Source organism: Manis pentadactyla, chromosome 13 (genome assembly GCF_030020395.1).
Source record: "Manis pentadactyla isolate mManPen7 chromosome 13, mManPen7.hap1, whole genome shotgun sequence".
Taxonomy (NCBI): Eukaryota; Metazoa; Chordata; class Mammalia; order Pholidota; family Manidae; genus Manis; species Manis pentadactyla.
Window position 1 is genome coordinate 33,907,560 of NC_080031.1, and position 16,712 is coordinate 33,924,271.

Sequence of the window (16,712 nt, forward strand, 5' to 3'; positions counted from 1 at the left end):
TCTACAGGCACACACCTGATCATCTACATTTGCTTTCTTACAGCACTAAACTGTTTTCTACCTTTATCTTGCATCTACGTACCACTTCCACATTTTATTAAAAATAAATAAATAATAATAATAATAATAAGGGAGAAATGTGGGATTCACATATAAATCAAGTACAAAATCAAATGAATATTCATATTTGACCTGATTGTTTATAGTTCATAATGCGTGATCAAAACCGAAAGTTTCTGTGATGACTGCCCTTGTACTGTTCACCATGTAAGAACTTATTCACTATGTAAGAATTTGTTCACCATGTAAGAACTTGTTCGTTATGCTTCAGAAGATCGGAGACTGATGAGAATTAGGCTTGGGGTGGATTAATGATTGTGCATTGAGTCCCCTATACAGAATTTCATTGTTGTTAACAACCATTTGATCAATAAATATGAAAGATGCCCTCTCAAAAAAAAAAATCCTCAAAAACGTCTGGCTCTACTTTCAGGAGGCTATTTCCTCACTTATTTAATTTATTGTTGTAGGCAGTCCACAATATGTGTAGATTATTCATTCACTGAGTTTTTAATTGTTTCTGCAATTCTCCCTTCCTTCAGCCCAGAGCAACCTGTTCATTTCTAAAAGCCAACAGCTTTCCCAAAATGATTAGGAACAAGTTCAGTAGCCTCTAAGAGCCTTATTCATCCTGAATCAAAATATTGAAAAGAAGCTCTAGGGTAAACTGTGTATTCCAATGTCTACTCTGGAAATCAGCATTATTTGTCCCTTCAATCACTAAAATTATATTACCAAATTGAAAAAAAACAGTCACGGCTGATTTTCCTTTACAGTTTATTATTTATTTTAATGCTGATGTTTTTCTGAAAAAAAAATTATCTAAGGGAATGTTTGTTTAAATTCAACAATTTTAAGATTTGTTTCTGTTGTCATTAACCATTTACTTTTAATTTATGACCCAAATCTTTCCAAAAAGATTCAAAGAAATTCACAATACAGATTCTAAGTGTTCACTATATTCTCCAAGGAGTGAATATGTTCCAAAGCTATGAGTCTCTATTTCAACACTAAAAATTTAATTAGAAGAGCAGGCTTGTGATAGTCAATTTCCAACTTTTAGAAAACATTATTCTGCATATTAAAATAAAATAGGATGTAAACCAGATGTTCCTAGATTATGAAATTTAGAACAGAACATATTCTAAGTGCAGCCAGACTTTTGCCTATATTTATCTAAGGCTAAGGCAGGCAAGCTCCACAATGCTGAATTCAGTCTTACCATCTTTCTCATGATTTGACTTAAACCAATGGAAATATTCACGGGTTTACAGTATCAGGTTTGTAGTGAGCCCTATCATTTTTCTAATTACTATGGCTAGTCTCCTTTTTATATGCTAAAATAAATTAATGGAAGAGGCAATCACTATGCAAAATAACTGGGAATAGGGCCAAATCTTTTTACATACACCCAGGGACCAGTAATTTTCTAAATGGCACTTTAAGCTCTTTTGCCTAAATAATTACAAGTACAGCCAGCATGTAATTTACTGAATTAATTATGCATTCTTCTAGTTCCCATCACCCATGTCAAGTCCGTGGCCACTTACCTTGTCTTTATTCTCAGCGCCAGAAGCCTCAGGCTTGGTCCTAATCACAAACGGGGTGGACAGTCTCAGCAGGACCCTCTCAAAGGTGGCATTGACCTTTGGAGAAACAATCTCGAAGCAGTCCTCAAACATGAGCACTTTGTGAGTTTCGCATCGGAGCTGCTTCCGTAGGCCCTCCCCCAGCTGAAGGACTGACATGTGGGGGTCAAACATCAAGTGGAAAGGGAAAGCTCTGCAGAAGGTGTTGATGCTAATTCTGAGGTCTGCAGGAACCTGGGAGGTTCCCTGTGGAAGGTTCTTCGTGCTATTAGTATTTTCACATTCCTTGATAAGGAAGGTAAGACAGCTACAGTTGCCTGGGTTTGAACCAGCAGAGCACAGCTGCTCATTCGCAACCTGTTCCACCTCCACATCCAGCCGATAGATCTTCTTTCCTGCGGCCTTAATCATCCCCAGCATCGCCAGCCCCACCACGCGGTGAGGGTGGAAGTAGTGGAGCTTGAGAGCGCCGTCAGGGAGCTCTCTGCATAGGAAGGACGGTGACTCCAGGGCAGCCTGCTTTCCAAAAGAAGTTCTAATGTGTTCCAACAAAGCATCAAAGCCGTTAAAAAAGTCCTGTAATGTGCCACCTACAGCTCGAAGGACTCTCTCATTCTCATCGAAGCATATGTTAAAGAACTCCTCACCAAATCTTGCTTGGATTTCCTCAAACTTCAAACCTAGAGGTAAATGGGAAGCACATGTTAGTGAAGTAAATAAAAATGGTTGAATTGACAGCTGTCTAGCTGTCTAAATGCTTATCAAATGAGGTAGCTAGTGAGGGAAGCAAGAGAGCTATTTCCCTTGGGCCCACACATTCCCAAATAGGTTAATTCACTTTGAATCAGAGAAAGTAAACTTCTACTCATCTTCTGGATGCTTCTAGGCTGTTCATGAGCACAAACATTTTTGTTTGTTGGTTTTTAATGACTTTATTTTTTTTAGCAGTTTTAGATTCACAGGAAAATTGAGCAGAATATACAGATATTTTCAATACAGCCCCTGTCTCCACACACACACACACACACACACACACACACACACACACACACACAACACCCCCCCACACCCCCCACACATTCATGACTCTATATGCTACAGTGGAACATTTGTTACAATCGGTGAACCTACAACGTAACCATGTTACCACCAAAAGACCACAGTTCACCTTAGGGTTCCCTCTTGGTGGTGTACATGCTTGGTTTTGAGAAATGTATGCATGTCCGTCATGTTTCATAGTTTTATACAGAGTAGTTTTGATGCTCTAAAAATCCTCTCTGCTCCACCTATTCATTCCTTCCTCCCCCCAACCCCGGGACCATGAACTTTTTAAGTGCTGCTAATCTACCTGTTCACTTTTCAATATAATAACATTTTTTCTTAACAATTTCCCCCTTTGTTAAAGAATCTTCATAGAAGCAACCATAAAGTTGTCTCTATATAATGCCCATCCAATATTACCATCTTACTTATCAAAATTCATTTGTTAAGTGGGAAATATCCAGAGAAGGAATCTATAGTACATGAATAGAAAAAGACATCAGGTTATCTAGCATAAACAGAAGGACTCAGATTAATAATTTTAGGGGAAGTCCTGCAGGTCAGCTAGATCCCAGGGAGAGAGAGACAAAACAAGGAATTAAAAATGGCAGAAGTGTGTAATAATTTGCATTCTTTAACCCACTAAAGTGAGAGTAGCCAAGAGTGGCGTAGGAATCCAACCAGACAGAGTTAAAGGTCTGTGTTTTCTCAGTTCTTACTCCCTCCCACATGACCTGGGGAAAGGAACTCCACCTTACATAAATATGTGATTATAATGAAAAATACATACATATATACAAACAGTGCATTATATGGTAATTAGAACCAGAGTCACAGTGCAAGTTAGACCCACTTTTGAGGATGATCTGATTTAAAATACGGAGAGAATTTATAGTCCAAAGAGGAAGAATTCAAACATATAAGAGTTGAGTCTGTTTGCCAAAGAAAGTATCTGTACACAGTCACTCTACTGCTTCACCTTTGACTTTGGTTTGAAACTGATATATGCAGTTTACCTAATCATATTTTCTCTCCTAATGTACTCCATCTTATGAGAAGGACCTGAAAATCAAGCAGGACTGGGAAAAGACTGAAGGTCACTTTGCTAGTGTCCTTTTCAAGTGAACAGCAGTCTAGGCTGTGACTTGGTTCATTCCTACCTTATTATTCCTTCAAGGTTATCCCAAGTACATTATGTTAAAATAAATAAATATTATTTTTAAAATAACACATCAAATATTTTTTGAGAGGTTGCTTAACTTGCTATAGTTGCCAAGTTAAGAGGTCAGTTTGACAAAGAAGTTCTTAAAACCAAAGAAGTAGAAAATCTAAGCGTAAAAGGATCCCTTTATCAAGAAGCATTTCACATTAATTTTAGTTTCATATACTTGATGTTCAAGGCAAATCTGAGAAAGTCACCTATTAAGATAAAAATATCACCACTCATCTCACACTGTCCTGTTACAAGATTGACCTTCAATATATGCTGCATTCACTAACAATAATGCCAGCCAAAATGGATAATAAGAGCATTTATCTGTCTAGTTCTCTAGTGGGGAAGAGAGAAAACAAGACAGATGACATTCACTGAAATTTGGCCCCTACTCCAACTGCTCCTTTAATTACTTTTATAATTACCTTTGAAACTGCTTTTGTAATTACTTAAGCCAGTATATATGGTTGCATCCTTGTCTTAGTTAACCTTGTTTTTCCTTCAATTTGACTCTTGATATCTCTTCTTCCTAAAACTCCTTTCTCTCCTGGCTTATAAAATCATACTGTCCTGGTTTGATTGCTATATCTCTGAAAATCCCTTTACTAAAACTTCTTCCTATGCCAAATCCTCATATCACCATCAACTGTATCATAACTAAAAAATTCCAATATATACAAATTAAATGAGTCTTTCCAAGATAGTTCTTTGTTGCTATTAAAGTTTTTGATTAGAAATGTTAATTAAAAACTAAATTCTGAATAAATAAAAATTCCTATAATATGATTATATTTGCTAACCTACAAAATTCTATGTGTCACTGAAAATATTCCATGGATTGCTTTTACACGTTGAAGAGCTGTATCTCAAAAGGACTCTAGGTCTTTGAGCACAGAAAAGAAAAAGAGAAAATTTCTTCTAACTTGCACTTTTCATAACATTGACAATGTCCTCACAGTTATTAAGTAAAGAACACAGATATAAATATAACACAGTAAGCTTATGTTCTATTCCAATGCCAGAATCCCAAAGAATCATACAGAGAATAACAAGGAAATAAATTCACCAGATGCAGCATAAAAACTACTTTATGAGTACAGCATTCTATCAACTAGAAATCCTTGCTGCCTTAAAAAGTTCTAATGTACTTTAAGGTACAAGGATGTTAATTCTCAAGTAATGACACTAAGACCTACCACGATACTAACATTACTTGTATCAACAAAGAAAAACAAGTATTCTGAAAATTACACTCAATTACTATACACGGTAACTCTATATAAACCACAATATTCAATTAACTAGGAAAGATTTTTGTCTCACAATTGTTAAACCATATAAGACCAGAAAAGAAGAAAAAAATTCTTAGAGTTTGAGAAATTAAAACCAGGGAAAGAGCACTTCAACTTTTGCAAATATGCTATGAGTCAGTAGTCCAGATATCCATTTAAAACTTTGTGTCAAAATTTAGAAAGCACAAAGAAAGTAGTCCACTTCAGACAACTGGTACAATCCTCACTCCCAAGGTGCCACCTACAATTGATGCAAATCCCCTACTTACAGTAAATCACTTGAAACATATAGACAATGCTCATCTCCTCATATCACAAGACACTCTGACAGCTTGACATTTGGGTCTATAAGAATGCATTTGCTCAAGGCAAAACTTAGAAGAAAACTGCTTTCATTTACAAGAGTTAGAATTTTAAATTACTGCTAATTCACCTATTTTTAAAAAATGAATAGCCTAAATGCTGACATTCTTTAGCTGTAAATGAAACAGTCTGTTCAGTAATGATATGAATCTTTTGTCCTTCATCTGCTATCTATCAAACTTCACTTTGTGTACTTCTTGAGGACAAGGACCTTATCCCATTTATGTCAGCTTACCTATCACAAGCTTAATGCCTGGCACATGGAGACTAAGACTTCATTCATAGAAAATCAGCTTTCATCTAAATATTTGTTTGATAAATAAAATCAAGCTTTTAAAGCTACAGTTATGACACATCTAAGGGTACCAGGTCAGCGAGATGCATTCATTTCTCACATGGGTGCCTACAGATAATGATTACATTACAATGTGTTCAGGCTATAACAGAAGCAAACAGGAGAACCTGTGGAGGAATGGAACAAAGAATGTCTGACTCTCCTCAGGGAGATAATGTTTGAAGGGAGATTTGAGGAAAAAGTAGGCATTCAAAAGCCAACAAAGAAGGAACAAGCATACTGACAGATGGTGGTAATGGAATACGGATGCACCAGGAAGATAGAAAAGCCCAGCACTGTCAGGGAAGGGAAGTGGTGTGGGGGATGAATTGTTAAGTAATCAGCAGTGTAGAAGATGGACTTAAGGGTGATAGACTTAAGAGTCAAAGACCCCAGCCAGAGAGATGCTTTGATATCTTAAAAAAAAAAGATTATATTGAATAAAGTAGGCAATCCCAGTAAGAATAGAATGTGTCTTCATTTTGTTAAATGCTTTTCATCGATTTTTATGATTCCTTTAATTAACACTTAAAAAAAATTCCTATCAGGTAGGTATTATTTGAAATATCCTCATTTTAGAGGTGAAAAATGTTAGGAAATTTTCCCAAGTTCATACAACTATAGGTAGCAGCGCCAGAATTCAAAGTCATATCTGTCTTTATATTAAATCTTATATAGTAAACACAGTATTAAAAGAGTAAAATGTCCTCATGGAGGGAAGATGCATATTTTGCTCCTTATTACAGCATTGATAGCTAGCATACTGCCTGACATTTAATGGGTGCTCAATAAATATTGACTGGATATTGAATGAATTAATGTATCACTGAAGTCAACCACAAGAGTTACAAGGAGCAGTCAACAGTTACCAAGTGCAACTGCAAGGTCAAGTAATGTAAGAATAGAAAACTCTAAATTGGATTGATCAGAACTTTGGGGACCTTAGAGCAGTTTCAGTGGAGGGGGGCAGACGAGTGAGTGTGATGGGTCGAGCAGAATGTGGCAGGTGAAGAAATTGAAGTATTAGTTTTCAGCTGAACCAATAATATTATTAGAAGGCTAAAATTACTTATTTTATAAAATTGTAACAGATATGACCTCTGTGCTTAGAAAGGGAAATGCTGACTTCACTGAGAACAAAGTGAATAAAGAGAGAGATAGCACCAAAGATATGGCACTGAGTGGGATCCTGATCCGCTAGCAGAAGATCTAGTAATAAAAGAGAGAGATTGGTGTTTTTCTAGGTCCAGAGACCATCCTATCACCCAGCAAGGGCATCAGTCTCTACTAACATGGGAAAATACCAAAGCAGTAGCTGTACCTTCAAGTTGCTTAAACGTCAGCTGAGGAGCTGAATACCTACCAACTACTCCTGTGAGCTGTATGCACTCCACTATTACTTTGATTTATTATTTAGGTCTCATTTAACTAATATCTAAGTAATGTAACTCATACACAACTATTTCTCAAGTTCAAACTTTAAAGGTATTTCAATATTTTAAGGAGATGATTATCTTTTTTAGAGAAACAATTATTTTTCCAGCCTTATTGAGATACAGTTGACATACATTGTGTAAGTTTAACATGTACAATGTGTTCGATACACTTATACTTTGCAAAATTATCACCACCCACAGAGTTAGTTAATACATCCATCAAATCATACAGATAACATTTGTTTTTCTGGTAAGAACATTTAAGATCTACTCTCAACAATTTTCAATTGTGTAATACATTAGTGTTAACTATAATCACAACGCTGTGCATTTTATTCCCCAGAACTTATTCATCTTCTAACTGGAAGTTTGTTATTGACCAAAATCTCCCAATTCCCCCAACTCCTAACCCCTGGTAACCACTATTCCACCATTCTACTCTCCATTTCTATGAGTTTGGCTTTTTTAGAATCCACATATAAGTGATAGCATACAGTATTTGTCAAGAAACAATTATTTTTATCTAGCAAGACCATAAGGCATTTGTCAACTAAGTTTGAAACCCAAATGACACTTGTATAGAAATGTTCTAGTATCATGCCAATCTACAAAGAAATGACTGAAGTCGGTCTCTGCCTCCCAGAGGATATTTAGATGTAAATTTTATGTATGTCTAAATAATAACAAAGAAGAAATGCTGAAAAGAAATCCCACTGCTCAAATTGTAATTATAAGGGAAATTGTTTTGAAACTGAACTATTAATACAGTTTCATTTGAATCTTTGTTGGTATTAGATAAAATCTTTGTAGTTTTAGAATGCTTCACAGTTCTGTAAATAAAAATATTGAGATAATAGTGAAAAGAAAAATCTCTATAAATTTCGTTCATAATCTATTAAAGATTAAATATTGATTTCCTACCATTTTAGACAATTCTCCTCCTTTTGGAGGAGGCATCTCTTTCCTTCTCCAAAAAAGAACATAGCATGTGTCATATATTTATTTTTAAGTAGAGGTGAACTAAAAGTAATTTTCATTAATTTTTTTAAATTTTATGATATATTTAAAGATAACAGACATATACACACATTCAAAACAACAGGGTTTTGATATCTTGTCATATTTAACAAAGAATTTGCTGAGCATAGCAATAGGGGAAACCTGTTAACATATTTAAGATTAATTCATGAATACCCAAAAGAATAGGTATAATTAGAAGCATAGTAAGTGCTTCAGCAACAAAAATATTTGTGATGGTAAAGTTTTCAGTTTTTAATTTTAAGAATATGCTAAGATATGCTTTAAAATATGCATAAGATATAAATTTTAATAATTAGAAATGTGGCATACTGGAGATGAAGCTAAACCCTGAGTATTCTGGAATACTATTTCTACCCAGAAACTACATCTAAAAAGTAAAGCATCAGAATACATTTAATAAGAAAGGCATAAAACTTATATTTAGAAAACTATAAAATGTTAACACAGCAAACAAAAACCTAACAAATAGATAGTCCATATTTTAGAATATAAAGATCTTATAAGATTATCAATTCTCCTAAAATTAAAATATAAGTTTAATGTATTTCCTGTTAAGCCTCAACAAGTCTTCTTGTCAATACAGTAATTTGAAGATTCATATGGAAGAATAAATGCCTAGAATAGCTCCAAAATACTTCAATAGAAAGACTTCTAGTGAGGAACCAGATATTAGAATAAAAGAATAAAAGAAATGCACTAATTAAATTTTTTTCCATAGGAACAAAGACATCATTAGGTAAGAATAGGGGATTCAGAATTAAACCTGCATATATGAGAAGTTTTAATATATCACAAAATAGCATTTTAATTCAATGGGGAAAGAATGGTTTACTTAATAAATGGTGCTAGCCCTATGGAAATCAAAATTAAGTCCCATCTCACATCACAAACAAATCACATTCCAGATAATTAAAAGCTTAAAATGTAAAAGACAAAACAATAAATATTTTAGAATAAAATCCTTAACCAAACTGGTAAATCAACCTAAAAAAAAAAATAAAGACATATTTGATTTTGTATAACATAAAGCTAAGTTAAAACTGTTGGAATAATGTGTAAAATACAATTCTATTTTAGTAGAAATATAAGTATACAGTGTATGTGAGTGTGCAAAATGCATCGTCCCTGGCATTCTGCTACTGTCTCTATCCTAAATATCACTGTTTTATGCCACCATAATCAATAGTCTAGAATTATTTCAACAGCCTCCTATCTAATTTTTCTGCTTTCCAATACCTCTGCAATCCAAGGACTATACACCATTTTAAAATCATAAGTTTTATATCATTTTTCTGCTTAAAGCTTTCCAGTGATTATCCTTTGCCCTCAGAAAAAAGCCCAAACTCAGTAGGGCTGATCCAGTCTTTATGGGCCCATGGGCCCATCCTCATTCCTTCCGATTCCTCACTTTGTATCTCTGCACAAACCTTTAGGAACCACTTGGAGTTTCCTGAACATACTCAACAACTTCTCTGTCTCATTTACAGGCCTCCGAATATGCTAGGTCTGTTTTGTTCTTTTTTTTTTTAATAGAATTCTTTCTCCTACCTAACCCATTTGGTTAGTTATATCCATTTAGACCCATACTGCAGATCCTTACACCAAAATTCCTCCAGAATGCTTTCCTTCACAGTCCAAGATTGAGACTGAAGCCTCTACTTTCTTAGCATCCAAGGCACTTTGTACTTACCCCCATCCCAGCGTTTATCACACTACAGCCATTGGCTTGCCCACTCTCTCAACCAGACTTAACCTCTTTGAAGACAAGAGTTATGCCCTATTCAACATTTATGCATTCCTTTATTAATTTTTAAAAAATGAGAACACCTGCTCTGTTAGTCTCAGTGCAGAGCACTGGGAATATTATGGTGACCAGAACAGACAAGAATCTTTCCCCCCATTGAGCTTTGTGAAAGGCAGAATAATCTTATAACTGTCCACATGATCCAACAACTAACTATACAAAGAAAACATATGATGATGTGCATTATGACGACAGGTGCAGAATGCAATGAGAGCATGAAACAGGGACCTCCTGTAATCTACTAGGTCAAAGACAGCTTCCTTTAAAAGTAACACATCTGAAGGATAGTAAAAGTCAACTAGGCAGTGAAGAAGGAGCAGACATGGGAGGAAAGAAAACCATTCCAGACTGAAAGAACTTTATGCAAAAGTCCTGGAAAAGAAACTAACATGGAGCTTTCAAGAAGATAATTGAAGACTGCTATTGTATCCCTAATCTCTGGCATAGTGCCTTGTCTGTAATGAATGTTTTGAGTGAATAGATAAATGAATAAATCAATTAATAAATGAAATAAGTACAGCTGTGTGTAATTGGCAGTACATCTTAACACAGACATCATATATGATGTATATATTATATATGTAAAAGATATACATGCTTATATGTGTGTATACGTGTAGTTTTTCCATTGCTGTTTTTCATACCCTTCAATATTCATAGGCAGGCATTCTTTCACACGTGTGGGAAAGTTATACTAAAAGACTAATATGGGTGGAATGCTAATAATCTGATGAATTCTTGTTCCTTTGCCAACAAATAGCCACAGGTGAGAAGAAAGATAGACTCAGGGCAGCACATGTATAATCGGGCAGCCTTATCAGAGCTTTGTGCTATGTATGCTTGCTGTCAGAAGCTGGCTGTCAGGTGACAAAGGGCTCATCACATCTCCCAGCATTCCTCCCCCAGCACCCTGGCTTGTTGCTGTGGAAGCCCCCAAGCTAACAAGCCAGCCACAGTGAGGTGAAGATTCAGTCACACATGAGCTAATTACACAGAGGGCCTGCAGGACAGCCTGCCTCAGCCCTGGGCCCACACACCTGGCCCGCTTCCAAAATGCAACGTGTCACACTATAAAAATACGGCAGTGGCTCTCAGGCTTTGGAATCGCCCTGCAGAGATGTACTCTCATCATTTCTTGTACCTGTACTTCTGACCAGTCTTTCACCTGATGGCTAAGGAGGTAGGTGAGGGAATCACTATGCACATGCTCGGATTCTGGCTACTGCGGCCAATGACCATACCTGTTCACACTGGAGGCCACAGCAGTGGCAGAAGGTGAACATACTTTCCACAAGGATGGATCCTCAGAGGGCTTACTCAGGGTTGTTAAATCACTGTTAATGCCTCTTTAGTTGCTCTGCTTTTTTACAATTTCTAGTTTGTGATTCACCCACTCCAACTGCATCAACCTGGTCTTGGGAGCTATGCCTCTGTCCAATTTGTACAGAGAGGATTAACTTTCAGAATAAAGCTTGTGTTGTGGCAAAGAATTAAAACTGATGGGAATCTAAAAATGTTTACAACTTTGCTACTGAATTAAGTAATAAAATGAAGCCCTAAAATATGCATTGCATTAGCCAAATAGTATCATATTTCAAGTGTGACAGAAATTAGTGCCTAATGTGTCCATGATGCAGCTATTACAGTAGCCTGTGATGGCATTTATAGCATTCAGTCATACAATCCTAATGCTTTTATATTTCTGGAGGATAATAGCAAAGTATCACATATACGTTTGTTTAAAAGAGATTTGGTAGATACAATATTTCACATGACATCAATGCATGAAGCCAACAAATACACTGGACCTTCACAGGTATTCAGTCTGACCTCCCCTAAGACAGCAGTCCCCGCAGATGGTCACCCTTCCCCGCCGAAGCACAGCCTGGGCTGGGGGGCCACAGGAGCTTGCTTTTCCAACACTGTCTCTGGTAATAAGAGTTCCTTCCTTCTTCCACTGAGGCAAAATCTATTCCTGTAACTTCAGTCCACTAGTTCTATTATATCCTCTTTGGTAATTTGAACAAATCTACTAGCTCTCCTACTGAAATCCTTTAAAGTGTCTGAAAATAACTCTCATGCTCTCTTTTGTCTTCTCATCTTGTTTTCAAAGAACTAATTCAAAATGCATTAAAGGCAGCTCTACAGAACTATTTTAAATAGATACAAAAAGCAAGAGTACATTAGAAAAAAGATACACACAGTGTGTGTGATTTGGAAGGACACTGCAAGTAATGACTTGGAAAGGAACAAGAAGCAGTAGAGTTATAGGAGGTCTGTTTTGGATAAGAGGAGCTAACATGACATGTTTTTATGCCAGGGTTAGTCTTTTGTGTATATGTGCTCTAAGCTGGGAAAATAGATAACTGTATTTATTCCTCCTCACTAGAGTGTACCCTTCAAGCTGTTTTTTGGTGTCATATTTGATTTATTTGCCCTGCTCTGTGCTTGTGTTTCATACCCAGTTCCCTTTAGATCACACTACATAAAATGTTGGGCTGGGTAGGGAAGCAATTTAGGGCTGTGAAATAAAATATCGATAGACCGTGTAGGAATTAAATGCATAACCACTGCCTCCTTCGCATCATGGGAGAAGCCACCCTAGGAATGGCTGAAGCCAGCACCCTAAGCAGAGTGACTGTTCATACGTGTTACTATCTTAAAGTGAATCTGACAGAAACACTGAGCTATGGTTTCACACCGCATGCCTGGATATATCCCAAAAAGAGAACACAAGAGAAACCCTGAGGCATGCAAGAATTAAGAAAAATGATAATCTTTTAAAATACGGAGAGGAGACAATAAAACACCCGAGTTCTTCCACTACTGTAAGGAAAACTATAATCTGTTTCATGGCTTAAATGGTGAAAGGATTATGTTCCTATGAATTCTTTCACTTTTGTACACAGCTGTGTTCATTTTTTCTGTGTCCCCTTCCAGTTTTCTCATACCCACACATAGCTTACACAGTTGGATTCAAAATGTGATAATGTACACAAAAGCAATCTGGGATGGGCGGAAGATGGCGGCATGAGTAGAGCAGCGGAAATCTCCTCCCAAAACCACATATATCTATGAAAATATAACAAAGACAACCCTTCCTAGAATAAAGACCAGAGGACACAGAACAATATCCAGACCACATCTGCACCTGAGAGAACCCAGTGCCTCGCGAAGGGGGTAAGATACAAGCCCTGGCCCCGCGGGAGCCGAGCGCCCATCCCCCGAACTCCCAGCGGGAGAAGAGCAGGCAGAGCGGGAGACGGAGCCCAGGACTGCCGAACACCCAGCCCCAGGCATCCGGGCCAGAGTGCAGGGCCCTGGATACTAGGAAAACAGGACAGCAAGAACAGTGAGCGGGCACCGGAGGACGGGAGCCGGAGGACATAAGAAAAGCGAGCGACCATTTTTTTTTTTGCTGTTTTGTTTTGGCGAGCGCTTTCTGGAAGTCTTAAAGGGATAGGGACCCCAATACTAGGGAAACAGGGCAGCAAGACCGGTGAGCAGATGCCTGAGGCTGGCGCCGGAGAATAAAGAAAAACGAGCAGCCACCTTTTTTTTTTTTAATTAAAAAAAAATTTTTTTTTTTTAATTTCAATTTTCTTCTTTTTTTTTTTTTTTTGGTTCATTGTTTTGTTTTGGCAGGTGCTTTTTGGAAGTCTTAAAGGCGCAGGGCGTGACACTTAATCCAGAGGAAGGGAATCCAGGGATCTCTGGGCACCCTAACCCCTGGGCTGCAGGGAGCAGGGAGGCCCCTTACAGAGATAAATAGCCTCCAGGCCGCTCCCCCTCCAACGCGATTCCACCACTTTGGAGCAGAGGCGCGAACCAGGCCACGCCCACAGCAACAGTGGAGATAAACTCCATAGCAGCCGGGCAGGAAGCAGAAACCCTGTCTGCGCACAGCTGCCCAGCACAAGCCACTAGAGGTCGCTGTTCTCCCAGGAGAGGAGGGCCACAAACTAACAAGAAGGGAAGTTCTTCCAGCCATCACTCGTCCCAGCTCTGCAAACTATTCCTATCACCATGAAAAGGCAAAACTACAGGCAACAAAGATCACAGAGACAACACCAGAGAAGGAGACAGACCTAACCAGTCTTCCTGACAAAGAATTCAAAATAAGAATCATAAACATGCTGACAGAGATGCAGAGACATATGCAAGAGAAATGGGATGAAGTCCGGAGGGAGATCACAGATGCCAGAAAGGAGATCGCACAAATGAAACAAACTCTGGAAGGGTTTATAAGCACAATGGATAGGATGCAAGAGGCCATTGATGGAATTGAAACCAGAGAACAGGAACGCATAGAAGCTGACATAGAGAGAGATAAAAGGATCTCCAGGAATGAAACAATGTTAAGAGAACTCTGTGACCAATCAAAAAGGAACAATATCCGTATTATAGGGGTTCCAGAAGAAGAAGAGAGAGGAAAAGAGATGGAAAATTCTTAGAAGAAATAATTGCTGAAAACTTTCCCAAACTGGGAGAGGAAATAATTGAACAGACCACGGAAATACACAGAACCTCCAACAGAAAGGAGGAGGAGGACAACAACAAGACACATAATAATTAAAATGGCAAAGATCAAGGATAAGGACAGAGTTTTAAAGGCAGCTAGAGAGAAAAAGGTCACCTATAAAGGAAAACCCATCAGGCTATCATCAGACTTCTCGACAGAAACCCTACAGGCCAGAAGAGAATGGCATGATATATTTAATACAATGAAACAGAAGGGCCTTGAACCAAGGATACTGTATCCAGCACGACTATCATTCAAATATGACGGTGGGATTAAACAATTCCCAGACAAACAAAAGCTGAGGGAATTTGCTTCCCAAAAACCACCTCTACACAACATCTTACAGGGACTGCTCTAGATGGGAGCACTCCTAGAAAGAGCACAGCACAAAACACCCAACATATGAAGAATGGAGGAGGAGGAATAAGAAGGGAGAAAAGAAAAGAATCTCCAGACAGTGTATATAACAGCTCAATAAGCGAGCTAAGTTAGGCAGTAAGATACTAAAGAGGCTAACCTTGAACCTTTGGTTATCACGAATTTAAAGCCTGCAATGGCAATAAGTACATATCTTTCAATAGTCACCCTAAATGTTAATGGGCTGAATGCACCAATCAAAAGACATAGAGTAATACAATACATAAAAAAGCAAGACCCATCTATATGCTGCTTACAAGAAACTCACCTCAAACCCAAAGACATGTACAGACTAAAAGTCAAGGGATGGAAAAACATATTTCAAGCAACCAACAGCGAGAAGAAAGCAGGGGTTGCAGTACTAATATCAGACAAAATAGACTTCAAAACAAAGAAAGTAACAAGAGTCAAAGAAGGACACTACATAATGATAAAGGGCTCAGTCCAACAAGAGGATATAACCATTCTAAATATATATGCACCCAACACAGGAGCACCAGCATATGTGAAACAAATACTAACAGAACTAAAGGGGGAAATTGACTGCAATGCATTCATTCTAGGAGACTTCAACATACCACTCACCCCATAGGATAGATCCACTGGGCAGAAAATAAGTAAGGACACAAAAGCACTGAACATCACAGTAGAGCAGATGGACCTAATAGACATCTATAGAACTCTACATCCAAAAGCAGCGGGATATACATTCTTCTCAAGTGCACATGGAACATTCTCCAGAATAGACCACATACTAGCCCACAAAAAGAGCCTCAGAAAATTCCAAAAGAAATCCTACCAACCAACTTTTCAGACCACAAAGGTATAAAACTAGAAATAAACTGTACAAAGAAAGCAAAGAGGCTCACAAACACATGGAGGCTTAACAACACACTCCTAAATAATCAATGGATCAACGACCAAATCAAAATGGAGATCCAGCAATATATGGAAACAAATGACAACAACAACACTAAGCCCCAACTTCTGTGGGACGCAGCAAAAGCAGTCTTAAGAGGAAAGTAAATAGCAATCCAAGCATATTTAAAAAAGGAAGAACAATCCCAAATGAATGGTCTAATGTCACAATTATCGAAATTGGAAAAAGAAGAACAAATGAGGCCTAAGGTCAGCAGAAGGAGGGAAATCATAAAGATCAGAGAAGAAATAAATAAAATTGAGAAGAATAAAACAATAGCAAAAATAAATGAAACCAAGAGCTGGTTCTTCGAGAAAATAAACAAAATAGATAAGCCTCTAGCCAGACTTATTAAGAAGAAAAGAGAGTCAACACAAATCAACAGTATCAGAAACGAGAAAGGAAAAATCACGACGGACCCCACAGAAACACAAAGAATTATTAGAGAATACTATGAAAACCTATATGCTAACAAGCTGGGAAACCTAGGAGAAATGGACAACTTGCTAGAAAAATACAACCTTCCAAGATTGACCCAGAAAGAAACAGAAAATCTAAACAGACCAATTACCAGCAACGAAATTGAAGCGGTAATAAAAAAAACTACCAAAGAGCAAAACCCCCGGGCCAGATGGATTTACCTCGGAATTTTATCAGACATACAGGGAAGACATAATACCA

At 37.5% G+C, this 16,712-nt stretch overlaps 1 protein-coding gene across 2 annotated transcripts in view; it reads right to left on the minus strand.

The window, feature by feature from the left end:
• GUCY1A2 (guanylate cyclase 1 soluble subunit alpha 2) overlaps positions 1–16,712 on the minus strand; it is a 342,191-nt gene that overhangs the window by 267,436 nt on the left and 58,043 nt on the right. For both annotated transcript variants that reach the window (XM_036902731.2, XM_057490593.1), the window contains exon 4: positions 1,611–2,329. In XM_036902731.2, the coding sequence (XP_036758626.2) occupies positions 1,611–2,329 (719 nt within the window). The remainder of the gene's footprint in view (positions 1–1,610; positions 2,330–16,712) is intronic.